This window comes from Typopeltis vanoorti, chromosome 18 (genome assembly GCF_054136105.1).
Source record: "Typopeltis vanoorti isolate ZY-2024b chromosome 18, IOZ_Tvanoo_1.0, whole genome shotgun sequence".
NCBI classification, from domain to species: Eukaryota; Metazoa; Arthropoda; class Arachnida; order Uropygi; family Thelyphonidae; genus Typopeltis; species Typopeltis vanoorti.
Window position 1 is genome coordinate 24,079,512 of NC_143566.1, and position 17,944 is coordinate 24,097,455.

General features: G+C 35.1%; 1 protein-coding gene across 2 annotated transcripts in view; it reads right to left on the reverse strand.

Annotated features, from left to right (window-relative positions):
- Positions 1 to 17,944, reverse strand: part of LOC150096546 (docking protein 5-like) — an 86,916-nt gene that overhangs the window by 32,702 nt on the left and 36,270 nt on the right. For both annotated transcript variants that reach the window (XM_090407935.1, XM_090407936.1), the window contains one exon: positions 6,180 to 6,313. In XM_090407935.1, the coding sequence (XP_090264061.1) occupies positions 6,180 to 6,245 (66 nt within the window). In that variant the 5' untranslated portion in view covers positions 6,246 to 6,313. The remainder of the gene's footprint in view (positions 1 to 6,179; positions 6,314 to 17,944) is intronic.

Sequence of the window (17,944 nt, forward strand, 5' to 3'; positions counted from 1 at the left end):
AGCATACCTAATCCAAGTGGTATGGCCACTAAAATAGAAAGAGAAGAAAACTTAGCAAATCATGTGTTTGATGCCAAATTGGCAGGAAAGAACAAGATCTAGTTTGATTGATTCAGCCAGTAATGCCTTGGAAGTACAAAATGTTAGATATGACAATATTGGAGTGGTCACAAGTAACAGACTGATGTGTGAGGAAAATGGTTGTTAGGAGATTGATAATGTAAACTCAAGTAATGCTGTCATAGTAACTTGAACACCCCTTAGGGGTACATAGCAAGAAATGAATGATAATGATAATATAAGAAATGGAACATTATTATTATTATACAGGCATCTCCACGATGTCTGAAGACTCATCGCTGGAGATCAATCTATCATATCTCTCCTTGAACCCATTAACAGACAAAGCACTCACAAGTGACTCTGGCAATCTATTCCACTCATTGACAACTCTGTAAGCAAAAATCTAGTCCTCACACCCCTACTAACACACCTTTATTCAACTTCCATGGATTACCACTTGTTCTGAACCCTCAAGACAAGTGCCGAAACATTTCTCCAGCATCTATCCTATAAAATCCTTTAAGCAACTTAAATATTTTTATCATATCCTCTCTTTTTCTCCTATCAACTAATTTCTGCAATTCACACACACTCTCAATCTATAGTCACAGGGAACATTCCACAGGTCACTTGCCTCTGAATCCTCTCCCCTGCTTCCTCATTCCCAAGAAATCCAATTTGAGCACAGTAATCCAGATGTGAGCATATCAAAGCCTTATAAAGAGGAATAACAACTTCCTTATCTCTACATGTGAATGTGTTCTTCAATAGCAAAGTATTCTTATGGGCTGCCTTAGCAATTTGTCCTCTAAACTTTTTTTTAAATACAGTGTCATCAATGTGACATGACTTGTAATCTATTTTTTCCCAAAATGCAAAACTTTACATTTCTCTGCATTAAACTGACACCCATTATCTTTTGCCCATACTGAAAACCTATTTAAATCGTCCTGCAAGCTCTCCACATCACCTTGATTAACTATTAATCTACCTAATTTTGCATCATCAGCAAGCAATTGAACATTTCCTTTCAGGCTATTTCCTATATCATTTATGTACAAATTAAACATCTATGGTCCCAGCACTAGTCACCTATTTTCACCTCAATTCTGCCCTCCATATACCACTTTTTGATATGTGTCCAGCAGCCATCCTCCTCCACTTAACTAGTGTCATATCCATCCCCATTTGTTCTATTTTGCATTACAGAGTTCCATGCAGTATTCTGTCAAATGATTTGCAAAATTATCATGTAGCCTATCCTCGATAGGCTGCACTATAATATCCTAGATTACTACAATTAATCATTACGTGGTATGCTCTGTAAGTTATACAAATTTCAAGGTCATAGAGAAGCCTACTACAGTAGATGTGCACTATTGCAAGCAACTATAATGAAGTGGCGTGCTATAATGAACTACAGACAAGTCCCATAGAACCAATGCTATTTTAAGCTCACAATTACAGACAATAAAAGCTCAAACCTTCAAAACAGAATTTCATCACAATCAGTAGACAAAGGAAATGGCAGAAATCATCCAATAATGACAGAATATAAAGGATTAGCAAAAACCAAATGAACACAAAACATGAAAAAAGTATAAAGGCAACAATAACGGGAAAACTAGAGAAATATGAAAATACAACACATCACATTAATTTGATATCACCTGAAACCTTCATAACCTAAATTATGTGTAAGCTGTCTAAAATAACCTGAAAATTTTAGCAGCTGGCCAACTTTATAATTTGTCACCTACAAGTTCTGAGAGATACAGAGAACATAGGTGATGAATGTTAGTCTGCATGAATCAGCTTAAGAGAAATGGAAAAGCGATTGCTCTAGCTGCTGGTGTGAACAAGTTGGCTTCTTAACTAGAGAGCAACCCAATGGTGGACAGCTGGCATAAATTGGTACTGTTCTGTACTGAACTGCAGTTTAAAAGAAATATGGTACAACATACAGCATATCTATGCATAACTTAGAATTAAAATGTATGAAATTTGTATGGGCAACAGCATGTTTTGCATTTGAAAGATTAAAAAAACTGTTCTGATTTAGAATTTGATTTTTTGAGCTAACTTTTTGATTTTAATGATAAAGTCTACCCATAGTTCATTATGAAGATGTCAGATGTGCATTATCAATTTACACTAATATAATATTTCAAAATTCAAAACATTAATGGTTTAATGCAGTGGTTTTCAAACTTTTTAAAGAAATGTCCCTCATCTGTTTGTAAAAAAAATTCTCACACCCCACTACACTTTTCATAAAACAATATTGACCTATACTTTTCTTAGCGTGCATTTTATTCTAGTAAAATTAAGATGTTCTTACAATCTGTTTGATAGTACACAAATATACTTCAAACCAAACCTGAAAGTAAAATAGCCCACAGATATTTATTTTAAAAAATTAGAACTTACATTTCTAACTTAGTATATTAATGACATGTGTTACAAGTACTTTTGAGTTATGCTTTTAGTGATATTGCTTTGCATCCCCTATAAAGAGTTCTCATGCCCCCCCCCAAGGAAGGGACATCCCACAGTTTGAAAGCCACTGGTTTAGTGGATCTATGGTCTAATGTTTATGTCTCCTTTGTATAATTTCACACTCTACTAGTTCTTACTTATGTCTCTCATTATTTGCATTTGTACTTTTCATATTGTTTGTTCTTGATTTATGCCAATCCTTTGTTCTGTCAATGTATAATATCATGACATTTCTTTTGTTCTGCTTCTTATAATTTCCTTTGTTACACTGTAATGGAGTAACAGGAGGGGGGGGGGTAATCTTTTCCCCCCATAGTGAACCTTACACTATCATGAAATATTTCTCTGGTCCCCTAGTGATTTGCTATATGCAAGCATCTAACATACATTTGCTTTTACTGTCTACAACACAACCAAACAGATTTAATAGAAATTGATTGCTTTTATATCAGAAAATAAGCTGTGGAATACAAAAAAAAAAAACAGTGAAAATAAAATAAAATAAAAAAGTGTGGTACTAAAAAAAACAAATATCAACTGAATTAATAAATTAAAAATACTTCATTACAAATGCATTAGTATTGTGTGTGTGTTTGCAAATTGCTTCAATAAGCCAATAATAATGCAGTGGACAACATAGTGCATAAATATATGATCCTGCACCCGATTATGGTCTTGAGATAAAGGTATTATCTTGTATTTTATTTCCACAGTGATTAGAAAACTCACTCCCCTTAGCAAGCATGAATATTACAAAAATAATATTAATAAGCTATTAGGTCCATGAAAATGAAACCTTTGAACACTATGATTTTTTTCAAACACTAGGATTCAGGGGGGGGGATGAAAATAAAGATCTCTGGTAACCTACAGTAAGCATGAAAATAATTTTGATATGGCAGTGTTCTGGGCCAAGTTCAGAATCAGAAATTGGAGAATGAATGAGTAATCTGTGTCTATGATCCATCCCATAGCAGGTTCTAGCATGGAAATATAGGAATTTGAATCAGAGAGGACAACTGATTTAAAAAAAAAAAAAAGAAGAAGAAAAAAATACTAGTTCTTATTGGAGATGAAAATGCAGAGTAGAAAGGGATCCCAAATATACAGAAATGTTTTGGGAGAAAATTTTGATAAAATGTAAGGTTAATAATAATAATAATAACGTCAAATACTAATTTAAATTTCTGCCCAGGATGCAGACTAGTCATTACTAACACCATGCTTCAATATAAAATTAAAAAAAAAAAAAGTTAACCTTACTGGTGATAACTGCTTTCAAGTTGGTCCAAGTTGTGTGTGTGTGTGTGTGTGTGTGTGTAGAGGAAGTATTAAAAACAAAGTGAATGTCACCTGGTGTTAATGTCCTGGTCCTTGACCATGATCAAGTTTTAACAATAAAGATAAACAATTACAAATTGCTGGACTCTGTTGTCAAAACCTGAACCATAGACTCAGGCATATTATTAGGGAAACATGAAAGAATTCAAAAACAAAGACCCTTGAGAATGAGTGACAAAATGTGAAGAAAAGTAATTGATTCAGCCAGAGAAATGTAGTGAAGTTGTCTGAAAAAAAAAATAATAATAACCTGTGAACAAAGTTAACAGTTCTTGAAGCTTAAAGCCAGCAAGTGTTCTTAGATAATATATAAAAAGAATGTAGGAAAGCTGAATTATGTGTAAAAGTAGTTAAAATTCAAGGGAAAACTTTGGTAATATGATAAAAGATAAATATCATGAAAGTGGCAAAATGTTCTGTAGGTTATTCATTCAGCCAGAGAAATGTAGTGAAGTTGTCTGAAAAAAAAAAAAATAATAACCTGTGAACAAAGTTAACAGTTCTTGAAGCTTAAAGCCAGCAAGTGTTCTTAGATAATATATAAAAAGAATGTAGGAAAGCTGAATTATGTGTAAAAGTAGTTAAAATTCAAGGGAAAACTTTGGTAATATGATAAAAGATAAATATCATGAAAGTGGCAAAATGTTCTGTAGGTTATTGAGAGAAAAATAAATAAATAAAACATAAATGGAAGAGGAAAGAATATCAAAAAAAAAACATCTAAAGATTACATAAAAATTGAAAATAAGGATACTGAATATTTGAAGTAATCATCTGCAATAAGACGGTTATATCTCAGATGGATGGAAAACAGCTGTCATAGTAGTTAACACATCTACACACGAGTACATAGGAATTTCCTAGAAAGCATTATACAAACATGCTTGAAAAATTGAAGGGAAAATTAGTAAAGAGCAAGCTCGCAATTTATACCAATCAGCAGTTAAGATCAGATTTTATACTTTATAACAGTCAAAAAATGGGAATGTAATAAGAATCCATTAGGCTTTCTTGATCTTGAAAAACATCTTGATCTTTTGAAAAAACACTAAACCAGTATATTGAACAAAATCTTGTCGAGTACACTAAACAGAGATCAGACTTAAGTTGTAAATCACCGACTGAAATTTAGATTCACAGATCTGACATTAAATCAGGGTTGTAACACTATCTTCACTATTATTTATAATTCAGACGAACCACACCATGAAAAACCTCGTTACCTATGTATGAAATCGGCTAGCTCACCTACAGGTGAAACATACTTGTAAAGTTTCTTCACATCCTAGATGAGATTTTGAACCTATGTCACTTCATTGTTGTGATTGCAGTACAAAGACAGCTAAGCAAAGTGACATTAAACATGACATTTAATTAGTGGAATTAAGTATAGTTCTTCACTCTATGTGAATGACTCCTGCAGCTCGTCCCACTTAAGTAGGGTCGCTGTTCTCAGCGAGTTGCCTCCACATTCTCCTCCTCCTCTATGTGAATGACATTCCTCTTAAATAAATCTGCAACAAGCCAAACAGTTTGTTCATTAAATCAGATAACAGCTGCTAAAAACCAACAAGAAAATAACCTATGAAAATAGACAAGAAAACAAACCATAACTACAATCCCAATAGGGAATTTGTACAACCAATTATAGCTAAAAATTGTGTCTAAAAAGCTATTTAGACACAATTTTTAATGAAGATGGCAAATTAAATATGGATATAGATAACATAATATGTTATCTATATCCATATTTAAAAATGTGGATATAGATAACATACATAGTAAAGCTTTTAGGGTGGAAAAGCCAGGTGAATAAATTTATCAAAAGAGAGAAAGTTGTTCAAATACCAAAGTAGCAGTATTTGAGATGGTGTTCAATTTTTTTTTTTTTGCCACACTTACAAATCAGAATATTAAAATCAGAAAGGTAAAAATAACATTGACTAATCCATGACTAGAGAACACCATACCAAAGTTCTGAGGAAAAATAGTGAATAGATGGCATAAGTAGTTCAAAATCAGTACGAATTACACTATTAGAAAGGAACATTATGAATCATGTAATAAAAATGTAATAAAAGAGGTAATCTATGGTGGTATGGTCTTTTAAACAAACTGAGAGAAGAAAGATCAACAAGAAAAGACACAGGGGGTAAAGATCTAAATTGTGCACTTGAAGGCACATGGCATGAAATGAAAAAAATATGGTTTAGGTTAGGGTTGGTGTTTATAAATTATGATTAAAAAAAAAAACTTAAAGAAATGATAAAACTTACTCCTAGTTTGCGGCTCCTTATTCGTACATAGCCTTGTTTCACTATATCACTTATATCAGTTGCCATTATTTTTTTGCCTTAGCTTCTATTTATAGTCATTCCATGACAAACTCATATACAGTTCTAATGTATACCTAAAAAAAAATAGTGAAGTGACATGAATATAAAGTGTCGTGCACTATAAATAGCATAAGAGATATGATTAATTAAATAAAAGTAATGTTACAAGTATATCCGAAATATCTGCTGAGGATATATGCATTGAAGTGTGCACACAATATGCATACACAGTCTTGTTTCACCATATATCTGATTTCAGTAATTTTTTTTTTCACCCCACCTTTAATTCCACTTGCAGTTGCTATATGACAAGCTACATATCTAGAAATAAAACAATATTTCAAGTCTTGTGTAATATGAAAACATGAATGATGTAACTTAAATAGAGAGTCTATCAGTTTCCCATTAATATAAAAAATGGGACGGCATATCCAATTATCCATTGAGGATTATATACGTTTTCATCAGATAAGTTTACACATTATAAACCTGAGTAAATGCATAAAATGTAATGATGGGCTTACTAAGTAGACAGCATTCCTGTTTTACCACATATAGGCTGCTGGTTCAAAACCCCAATGTGGCAAGGATGGTGTTGAACATCTTTGGGTGTAGTTGACTTATCACCAAGTATAAAGCTATATCCTGCTTATCATAATCAACAGACTTCCATAGAGTCAAGAGACTCATTGTGGGAGGTCCTACTCTCAAATGCATAGCTCATCAACCATTGACTTGCATGCATTCATGGTCTTTGCACTTGCCACACTCTCAAGCAATGCATTCCAATCACCTACCACTCTCCATGCAAAAAGTCTACCTTGCTACCAAAAACCCCCTTACTCACACACTCACCTTATACAGCTTCCAGGGATGGCCTCCCACTCTCCGTCTCCAGATATTTTATGAAAAATCTCATCCACGTTAATCTGGTAATTACCTCTCATCAACTTATACATCTCAATCATGTCTCCTCTCTTCCTCTGTAATTGGCCTAATCTGTCTTCATATTCCACATTCCAGAGAACAAACAAAACAGACAGTGAATCATCTCTGAACCCATTCCAACAACTCATCCTTTTGAAAACCAGGCAACCAAATCTGTACACAGTAATCCGTATGTGGCCTGATCAACGTCCTGTACAATGGAATCATGACATCCTTACTTCTACATGTCAGTGTTCTCCGCATTCCCATAATCCACTGTATTGTCCTCACAATTTCAGCAAAATGTCCAAGTCCCTATCAACCATCACCCCCAGATCTTTATCTCCTCCAGCTCCTCTAAAATATCTCCACCAATCCTATGTTCTGCATCCCATCTTTGTTTCCAAAATTTTAAAATCTTACACTTTGCTATATTAAGCTGACATCCCTACAAACTTACCCATTCAGAAAATCTATTTAGGTCCTCTTGCAAAATTACATCTGCTCTACTTCTCATAACTCTCTCCCACTTGGCATCATCTGCAAACAACTGTATATTGCCATTTAAGCCCTTTCCAATATCATTTACAAACAAATTAAACAACAATGGTCCAAAATAGAACCCCCCCCCCACTCCCAGGGGCACACTACTCGTGACTTTCCTCTTCTGGAATATCATTTATTGGAAATATGAAGTGAGCTAAATTCCAATGTTTGGTCTATAGAGATGAGGTCCTAAATTATGCAAGCCTCAGGCCACCAAAGTACCAAATATATTATAATTTCACAACATTTCATATATGGAACTATATATCATGTGACCATATCTATAGAATAAGTGGGTATTCTGTGGAATAATTGGTATGTTTTGAGAAAACATGAAATAAGCTATTTTACACATTAACTAGGTATTCTATAGAATAACACTATGAGGATTCTGTTAAAGCATTTAATGGATATTTTTTATTATACAATTTAGCAAGGTAGAGTTTATTAAACATTTTAAAACTAAAATTTACTCTCAAGCATGTGATAATGATAATGGGTATGCGAAGTCCTGAAAGTTGGTTAATAGTTTCTTGATATAATTTTTTCCCAGTATTCTGGAGGCTGATTATGGTTGAGAATTTTCAAATAAAATAAGAGAAAAACTGCAAGATATGTAGACAGATTTGAAAACTGCACATAACAAACCAAGGCACAGCTAAAGTCAAGGTAGTGTGGAAAGGGCAATTAGGATATACTAGACACATATGCAGGATAATACCACAGCTAAATGAAGTAAAGCACTGTCATTCATCCAATTTATGCAAAACAGATTATACCCAATCAGGTATTAAAAAGGTTCCCTATGAAGCAATTCAGCACTGCACCAGGGCTAGGTTTGTTGAACCTAAAAATGCACCTATTACTACAAACTAGTATAGTCTGGATTTTAAATGCATGATATTTCCATCATCATCAGACAGGGTGTAAAAGGACTCTTGTCCTTGTGGAAAAACTGTGTAAAGAAAGTGATAAAGCATTATTAATTAACAAATCTGGACCAATCCTATGGACTATGTTTATTGTTACTGTGAGAATTAATATACTGTGATACTTGATACCATGAGTGCTACTTGATTACAACTCATATCAGTGCATCTTTAAATGATACGTCTAGACATGCTTAGTGAAAATTTTATTTTACATTAAGTAATTAATATTTCACCATTATGTCACAATTAAATATTCAAATATATGAGATTGCATGTGAAAAGACTTTAATACATAAAATTTGGTTGCATTTCATGACCATCTTTAGTATACAGAAGCAAAAACAGTTCAAACACTAAAGTGTAATTTATGCACATACTAGCCACTGAATTAGACACTTATTTAATACCATGTTGGACCTCCTTTAGCAACTGCCAATACCAATCCTCTTCAATTCCCTGTGCATAGTTTGGTGAGATGTGGGTCAGTAACAGCCCTCATTAAATGCTTCAGTCAACTGCTGCACACAGGAAGTTCTGTTACATGTGGTGACGCTTGTGATGACCAAGTATTTTGCATACATGCTGCATAAGTGACATTTACGTATATCTGCATAAAGGTTTCTAATTCAGTTGCCAATATGTGCAGAATTCAAAATGCATTTTAATTAATAATGCAACACAAAACAATTATTATTATTGTGCAGACACCTCTATGAAGTCTTAAGACTTATTGTGGGAGATTCAAACTATCAACATAATATCTATTATACCGTTCCTTGAAACCATTAACGCTTTCATTGCCAAGCTGAAAATTGGAATTTCGTGTGGTGGCCAAATTTTTTATATTTTTTTATTTAGTTAGCGACGTCCACGTGATAACGCGTGATCGGCCGTTTGGTGAGAACTCGCATCACGCGATATCATTCATTGCCAAGCTGGACATTGGAATTTCGTGTGGTGGCCACATTTTTTTTAGTTAGCGACGTCCACGCGATAGCGCGTGATCGGCCATTTGGTGAGAACTCGCATCACACGATATCGCTTGATTGGCAATGAACATGTTAATAGACAAAGCACTCACAATTAAATCAGGCAACCCATTCCAGTCATTCACCACTCTCCAAGTGAAAAATCTAATTCTCACACTCTTACCCAACTTCCAGGATAATTTCTTGTTCTGCTCCCACTAGCCAAGTCCAGAAACATCTTCCCTGCAATCCTCTAAAATACTTTAACTTAAATGTTTCTATCATAATCGTCCCCTTTTGCAACTATTAACTAACTTTTGCAATCCACAACCTTCAGTCTATCCTCATAGGGAGAATTCTACAGACCACTCACCATCTTGGTCATTCACCTCTGGATCCTCCTCCTCTCCATGGCTTCTGTATATCCAAGAAACCCAGGTGACTAGACCTGGGCACAGTAATCCAGATGTGGTTGTATCAATGCTTTAATAAAGAGGGGTGATAACTAACTCATCTCTGCTTGTTAGTGTGTTCTTCAAAAACCAAGTAATCTTGTTAGCGACCCTGGTGACTTTAGCAATATACCCTCTAAGCGTCAGTGCCCCATCTACTACTATCCCAAGATCCCTTCCCTTGGCTTCATCAATTTCCTGGAATACAGTTCCCTCAATGTGGTACACAGCTTGAAATATTTGTATCCCAAAATGCATAACTTTACACTTTTCCACATTAACATCCATTATGTTTTGCACATATTGTCAAGCCTATTTAACGTTGTGCAAACTTTCTACATCACCTTGATTAATTATTACCCTACCCAACTTTGCATCATCAACAATCAACTGAATATCTTCTTTCAAATTATTTCCTATATCATTTATGTATAAATAATACAGCAGTCGTCCCCCAGCACTGGGTCCTGAGACACACCACTAGTCACCTACCACCTCCTAGATTCCATATACCACTTTTTGTTATCTATCCATCAGCCATCCTTTTTTCCCATATAACCAGTTTTCATATCCATCCCCACTTGTTGCAGTCTGCGTAACAGAGTTCTATGTGTGATATCCTGTCAAACACCTTTGCAAAATCCAGCGGTATCATAGTGTAGCCATTCCCTTTATCCAACTCAGCTGTCACTATTATAAAAAGTTAGTAGATTACTAAGGCATGCTGCCTGCCATAAGATTATCATATTCTTTAACTACCCATTCCAGAATTCTCTTTCTTATCAACTTTTCCAGTACTTTTACCACCACTCCTGAGATACTAATTTGTTTATAATTTTTCAGACTTAGATCCTCCTTTATGCAAAAAAATTAATTTACCCTCATTCCACTCTTTTGGGGCTTTGCCAGAGCTGAGACTTAAATTAAACAGCCTAGTCAAAGCTATCACCAGTTTCCCTGCACATTCTTGTTCCAATATTCCATCCAATCCCAAAGCTGTATTTGCATTCAGATTCTGCAATTCTTCAACTTCTGTTCTCACATCAGTCCCAATCACAACAATATCTTCACTTTGATGATATACCCTTGCAAAATGATCACTCAAGTAGCTCAACAATTTCTGCTGAGTGATCTTCTTCCTACTTGCCACATAATGAAAAACTCTTTGGGATTTCCTTTTGCCTGTTCAGCTAACTTCTTCTCATAATCTGATTTTGCCTTCCTTACCATGGTGGTCACCTTTATTTCCTGATCCTTGTATTCTTTGTGAGTTAGCTGTTTACCTTTCTCCTTACATATCATCCATAACATTTTCTTTATTTGCAGCTCAAGCTTATCCATCTAACTTCTACCCAATTTACTCTCCTGACCATGGGTATACAGTGTGATAAGTCCCTTGACCATCTGGACACCATACGAAACTTCTTAGCTTCCGATATATCACTTGTTTGACCCATGTTTAGCAAATCATTAACTGAAATCCACATGCAAATGATTCCTCACACACAAGTCAGTTCCACAGCTACTGAAATATATGCTATTTCTATGCTCTCCTCAAAATCAATTCAGAAAACTTTGAAATATTCCAATATTTTGAACCACGTTAAAAATTATTCTAATTCTGTGAATGTGTTCAAATAACAGTTTTCTTATAATTTATATTACATTTTTATGTGTTGGTTATATAAAGTACATGGATTTAGATTATGCTAATTCATATTTGGTAACAATTATTTTCTATGCAATAAATTAGAATTGCAAATCATTCAACACATTTTCTTTGATTATTCTAATTGCTTGATTCGGAGGTGTATATGGGATTTGAACCCAGGTCTTTCTAATCAAAGGAAAATATCAAACTGAGCTACAGTCTTGGCAGATGAAATATCATTAAAAATAAGAAACAGTCGTTGCCAGAGAACAGAATCCTGCAACATGCTACTGGTTGCTTTTTCTTTTCTGGAACACTGGCATCCACCCCATCCTCTATGCTCTTATCATTTGGATAGTAAATCTTTCCACACTATCTCTGGAATATTTTCTGAAATCTCATGCTTGTGCCACCTTTTGAACTGCTTGCTTTTGTACAGTGAAGACAGTCAACAAACCTTGATTGCAAATTTTGTACATTAAATTGTTTTCATACATCTCTGTTTGAATGTTTTATTGATTAAATGTATACTTCATTACATTAAATGTAATTAAATTAAATACATTAAATATACTTAAAATAATGTTGTTAGGGAATTATTGTGCAATTAATAAAATAAATTTCAATATGTATATATTCATTAAGAAATTTATTATTGCCTAATAATTTTATTTTCTAAACTACGCAGCAAGTTTAAGATTCAAAGTACATTTAAACTGATTATCATCTCATTTAAAAATTAATTAAAAATAAAAATAAACATCATATATTCAATTTTGCCTATAGTGGATAAGTTGAACTGTGGTGGATTTTAAGTTGATGAAGGGATTTTACTATGGGAGAGAATCTGCTCCTACCAGATGCACCCCCCCTCAGCTGCAGACCAATGGATATTTCACCTATTCTGGGAAAAGGGTTTTTCTTACCCTACCACTTCTTTTAGCAGACTTCATTCCAAAAACCTAATATGACTGTATCTGATAATGAATGTTATACTGCATCAGCTGTTGAGGAGAATAATGAGAGCAATGTTCAGGGCTTAGGCATAGGATCCTGTTTGGGAACTACAGAACATGTCAGTGTTACTATGGATAAGATAAACAAAACACATGAGATTAACCTCAGTCAAAAATTTTGCAAAGGCACATAAAATGTCAGAGCCTTCAAATGGGGGTCTCTTCACGCTGTGTGTTTGCGTGCGTGTGTGAGAGAGTGAGAGAGAGATTTACTCAGAATCAAAGCACTACAAGATTCTATTTTAAGAATATAGGAGACGAAGCATGGCCTAGAGACTGAAGGATTCAAATATGAAAGACTGCAAGAACTAATAGTTCTTGCAGTCTCCCATACAAGCAACATTCTAAATAAACAGGACTGAAGTCAAAGTCAAATTTAAGATGGCTAAGGAACAGGCTGCTTTCAGGAAAGGTAAGCATACAGAGATCATATTTTTTGCCTTAGGCATGTCTTCAAGAAATCTAGAATTTAGCCTTCCTTTGACAACGTTCTTCATAAACAACTAGACTTTGAATGTGGTCAAAACTTACAAAAACTTTTGACCATGTTCAACAAGTGAAAACTGTAGAAGGTAATGAGCTTTCTTCAATATATCGTCAAGTTTACAGCTAACCTATACAGCAAGCCAAAGTAAGAACAGCTGTAGGCCCAAATGACTGGATTCAGGTAGGCAAGGATATTGCTAAAAATTAATTTATTAGTAATAATGAGACTGAATGCATAATTATTGAGGTTGTTAGTGGGTTTTGTAGAGAATTCTATGTAACATACAGTTAATGAGGGCAAGAACTAAATGCACAATGCAAAAACTGAGTGATGAGAGGTGTGGATTTTTCTAAGATGGTTCACAGAGTGCAATATATATACATAGACAACTGTGAGTGATGTTTTTATTGAGAGACTGAACAAGAAAAATAAGAGAGAGTTACAGTCTCCAGACAGCATGATATTTTAATGCACTGCAGTGATTCAAATTAAAGTCGAGAATGAGAAGTGAAAAATATCAGATTTAAGGCAGAAGGCAGTGAGGGACATTAAATTGAGAATCAGATCAACTAGAAGGGTGATCAAAACTCACTTCTGTTACCACAAAAGTGATTGTGGCAACAGAAGCGAGCCTAAATGATGAAACAAATGCAAGGTGCGTGACTGCGAGAATGGAAGAAAGCCTGAATGACTAAGGGAGTGATATGAAAGGGGGAGAGAGAAGACAACTTTTAGAATGCACAAGTTGAAGAATGAAATGATTAAGATGAGGCAAATGCAACATGCTGGCTCAGGCATCGCCTGGATAAACAATGCCCACGATACCAATCAAGCGATCGGGGTTGGATCAAAAAGTGGGATACCGAAAAGAAACAGAAATTGAAACTAACAGAACTGTTATCAGTAGGAACATGGAATGTGCAGACACTCTGGATGTCAGGAAAATTAGAACTACTTCATGAGGAAATGAAGAGATATCGATGGGATATACTAGGATTGGCAGAGATGAGATGGACATCATCTGGAGAGATCAATGAATGCGAAGTAATATGGTCAGGACATGACACCATGCACGAAGCAGGAGTTGGCTTCCTTCTTAGCAAAAGAGCTCGAGAGGCACTGTTAGGCTACAAACCAGTTAATGAACAAATCATAGTAGCAAGATTTCAGGCAAAGCCATTCAACATATCAATAGTCCAGATATATGCACCCACATCTGACAGCACAGATGAGGATATTGACTTATTCTACAAAGATCTGACAGAGACAATAGAAACAATACCAAAGCAAGATGTGCTAATTATTGAAGGAGATTGGAATGCCAAAGTTGGAAATAGATAATGATGGTTGGGAAAGAATCATGGGAAAATATGGTTTTGGAGAAAGAAATGGACGAGGTGAAAAATTGTTAGAATTTGCTGTGGACCACGAGATGATGATCTGTAACACAAGATTCCAACAAAAGGAGTGTAGAAAATGGACGTGGTGATCAAATGATGGGAAAACCAAAAACATGATTAAAAGAAGATGGATAACATCATTACAGCAATGTCGAACTTTTCAAGGAGCGGATATAGACTCGGACCATAGTTTAGTGATTGCAAACATCAAGATGAAATTAAAAAATATAAACCCCAACATCAGAATAGAAGAGATACAGCACGAATAAGTGAAGCAGAAATAGGAAGAAGGTACAGAACAGTGTTAGAAGAGAAACTTAAAAGTGTGGAGAAAGAAAAAAACTTGAATTTAAGAGTGAAAAGAGTAATGAAGGCAATAGAAGATGCAGTTGAAGAAACAGTACCAGAAGAAGAGAAGATCAAGAAGAAATGGATTACAGAAGAAACACTGAAGTTAGTACAGGAGAAAAGAATGTTGAAGATAAGAAGGGATACATCAGAACAAATCAAATAGCAATATAGAAGAAAGTGTAATGAGGTGAAAAAAGCAATCAAAATGGATAAGATGAAATGGTTAGAAGCCCAATGCAACAATATAGAACAGTACTATGGAGGGCATAAAACAAGGACAAAATGATCAGAACCATTAATAGTGGCAATCAAAACAGACCACAATTAAAGATGAAAAAGGCAAAGTATTGATGAATAAAGAAAAAATTGTACAGCGGTGGACAAGATACTGTAGTGAGTTATATGAAGAAAAACTAGGTTCAGATAGCGTTGGGAAACTGACTGAAGAATTGAAGCAGATATCACCACCAGGTAATGAGCATGATATGGACATTTTAAGAGGAGAGGTAGTAAAAGCAATAGGATAGCTAAAACACAAGAAGAGTCCTGGTAACGATAACATTACTGGAGAAATGATTAAATATGGTGGTGAAAGTATGGTTACAGAAATGCACCAACTATGTAATATGGTATGGAAAGAAGGGAAAATAAGAAACATGGAATTACTGCAATGATTGAGTTTATTCACCCAAAAAGGAAACAGATGCCACTTGGGCATTGATCAAGGGCTATTAAACAGCAGCAGCAGCAACGTCTGAGTGTATTCCAAAGATGAAAAGGCTAAATAAGACAGGAGAAGGATGGATGAATGAAAGGTTTAAAAGCATGAAATCTGGAAGAAGGCACCAGGAAGGCAATGCATGATGGATGCTAATATTTAATCAGCTGCATGAAGAGTACAAAGCAGGCCAAGAAGGTGACTTGGTTTGTAAAAACAGCAAAAAGTGCAGTATGAATAGAAATTAGCCAATCAAGCCAAGAAAAATCCTAGTGCATCTTTAAATATGTGGCAAGTAAAAGAAAGAATGACTATGGGAAGGCGATGTCAGTGGTAGATTGGCAACTGGTACAGAGAATACAGTTGATGTATTCAATAAGCAGATTATCAGGATATTTCATCCTTGTTAAGGCAACATCATGAATGGCTGGAGTGTATGGTAAAGGAGGCACTGATATTATTGATTCAGCCAGTACTGAATCCTAATCATCACCCAACACACAGACTAGCCTATAATTTATAGCTCCAGTCTTATCTCCTCCTCCCCCTTGCTGAAGTGAAACAGGTTTTTCCACTCCTTTAGGACTTCTTTCCTTGTTGTAAGACTCATATTAAACAGGTATGCCAAGGATGCTGTTAATTCTATGGAGAATTCTTTCAACGCACAGTGATAGATTTTCAAATCCTCTGCTTTATTATGACTTAATTATATAAGGAATTAATAATTTCCTAGTCTGTGTGTTGGGTGAGGATCAGGATTTAGTACTGAATCAATAATATCAGTATTCTCTATGATGATCAGTATGAGTTTATGAGGGGCAGTCATGTTTTTAGCAATCTGCTTATGTACTGCAAAAAGGTGATGAATTCACTGGATAAGGGAGATGAGTATACAGTAATAGACTTGGATTTTTCAAAGACTTTGATGGATTGTCACATGATAAGCTGGTAACTCAACTGAAACAGTACTGAATAAGAGACTGGTCATCATATAGGTATCAGTAGGCTGTGTATGAGGGAGCAATATCCCAAAAGAGGAAGGTCACTAGCAGAGTCCAGTCATTATTATTTAACTTCTTTGTTAACAATATAGGGATAGATTGGAGATATGCAGCTGTTTGCTGATAATGAAACGTTGGGAAGAACTATGAGGAACAGAACAGATGTGGCCTTGATTTGCAATAGACCATGTGAATGGGAAGTGAGCAGAACTATCAATTTAATGTTACAAAGTGTAAGATCTGGAAATTTGGTAGACAAGGTTGGGATGTAAGTATACAATTAATGAGGAAATTTTGAAGGAGGTGGAAGAGATCTATAATAAATTTAGTTTAATCCTATATCCAAATGTAAGCAAACAAAGTTTGCACCTGAAAATATCTTCAGGACTGAAGTAAGGTGGTGCAACACCAAGCAAAGGTGGACCAAGCTCTCATCATTCCTTGTCTCAGTATCTCCCATAATGCAAAGCACATCTCCTTGCAGACATATATACTGCTATGCATTAAGGGAAGGGCCATTACCCAGACCGGTTTTGACCTTTATTAAGGTCTTACACCACCTTACCTCAGTCCTGAAGATATTTTCAGGCGCAAACTTTGTTTGCTTACATTTGGATAAAGGATTAAACTAAATTTATTATAGTCTAACCAAGTGCAAAATAAACTTCCAACATCTTTCTCTAAATCCAGAGTAATTCAATAATAAGGTGTAATACACCTGTTGGCAACTTGTATAGGTAAACATGACCTCTCCTATTGCTTCTGTCTTAGTATCTCCACGTTTAGGTCTACCTCCCACTGACGAGACCTCAATAAAGACCGAAACCAGTCTGGGTAGTGGCCCTTCCCTTAATGCATAGCAGTATACATGTCCACAAGGATATGTGCTTTGCATTATGGGAGATACTGAGACAAGGAGTGATGAGAGCTTGGTCCACCTTTGCTTGGAGTTGCACCAGCTTAACTCAGTCCTGAAGATATTTTCAGGTGCAAACTTTGTTTGCTTACACTTGGATAAAGGATTAAACTAAATTTATTATAGTCTAACCAAGTGCAAAATAATCTTCCAAGATGAGAGAGCTGAGAGTGATGGCAGGCTAAGACTTGAAGTTTAGGGGTCATATTGCTAAAATTGTAAGAACATTGCAGCAGAAAAGAGGTTATGTTCCCTTGTATAAGGCCTTGATCAGGTTAGACTACAGCACAGATTTGGTTGCCTGGTTTTCAAGGGGATGAGGATATATTAAAGAAGTTAA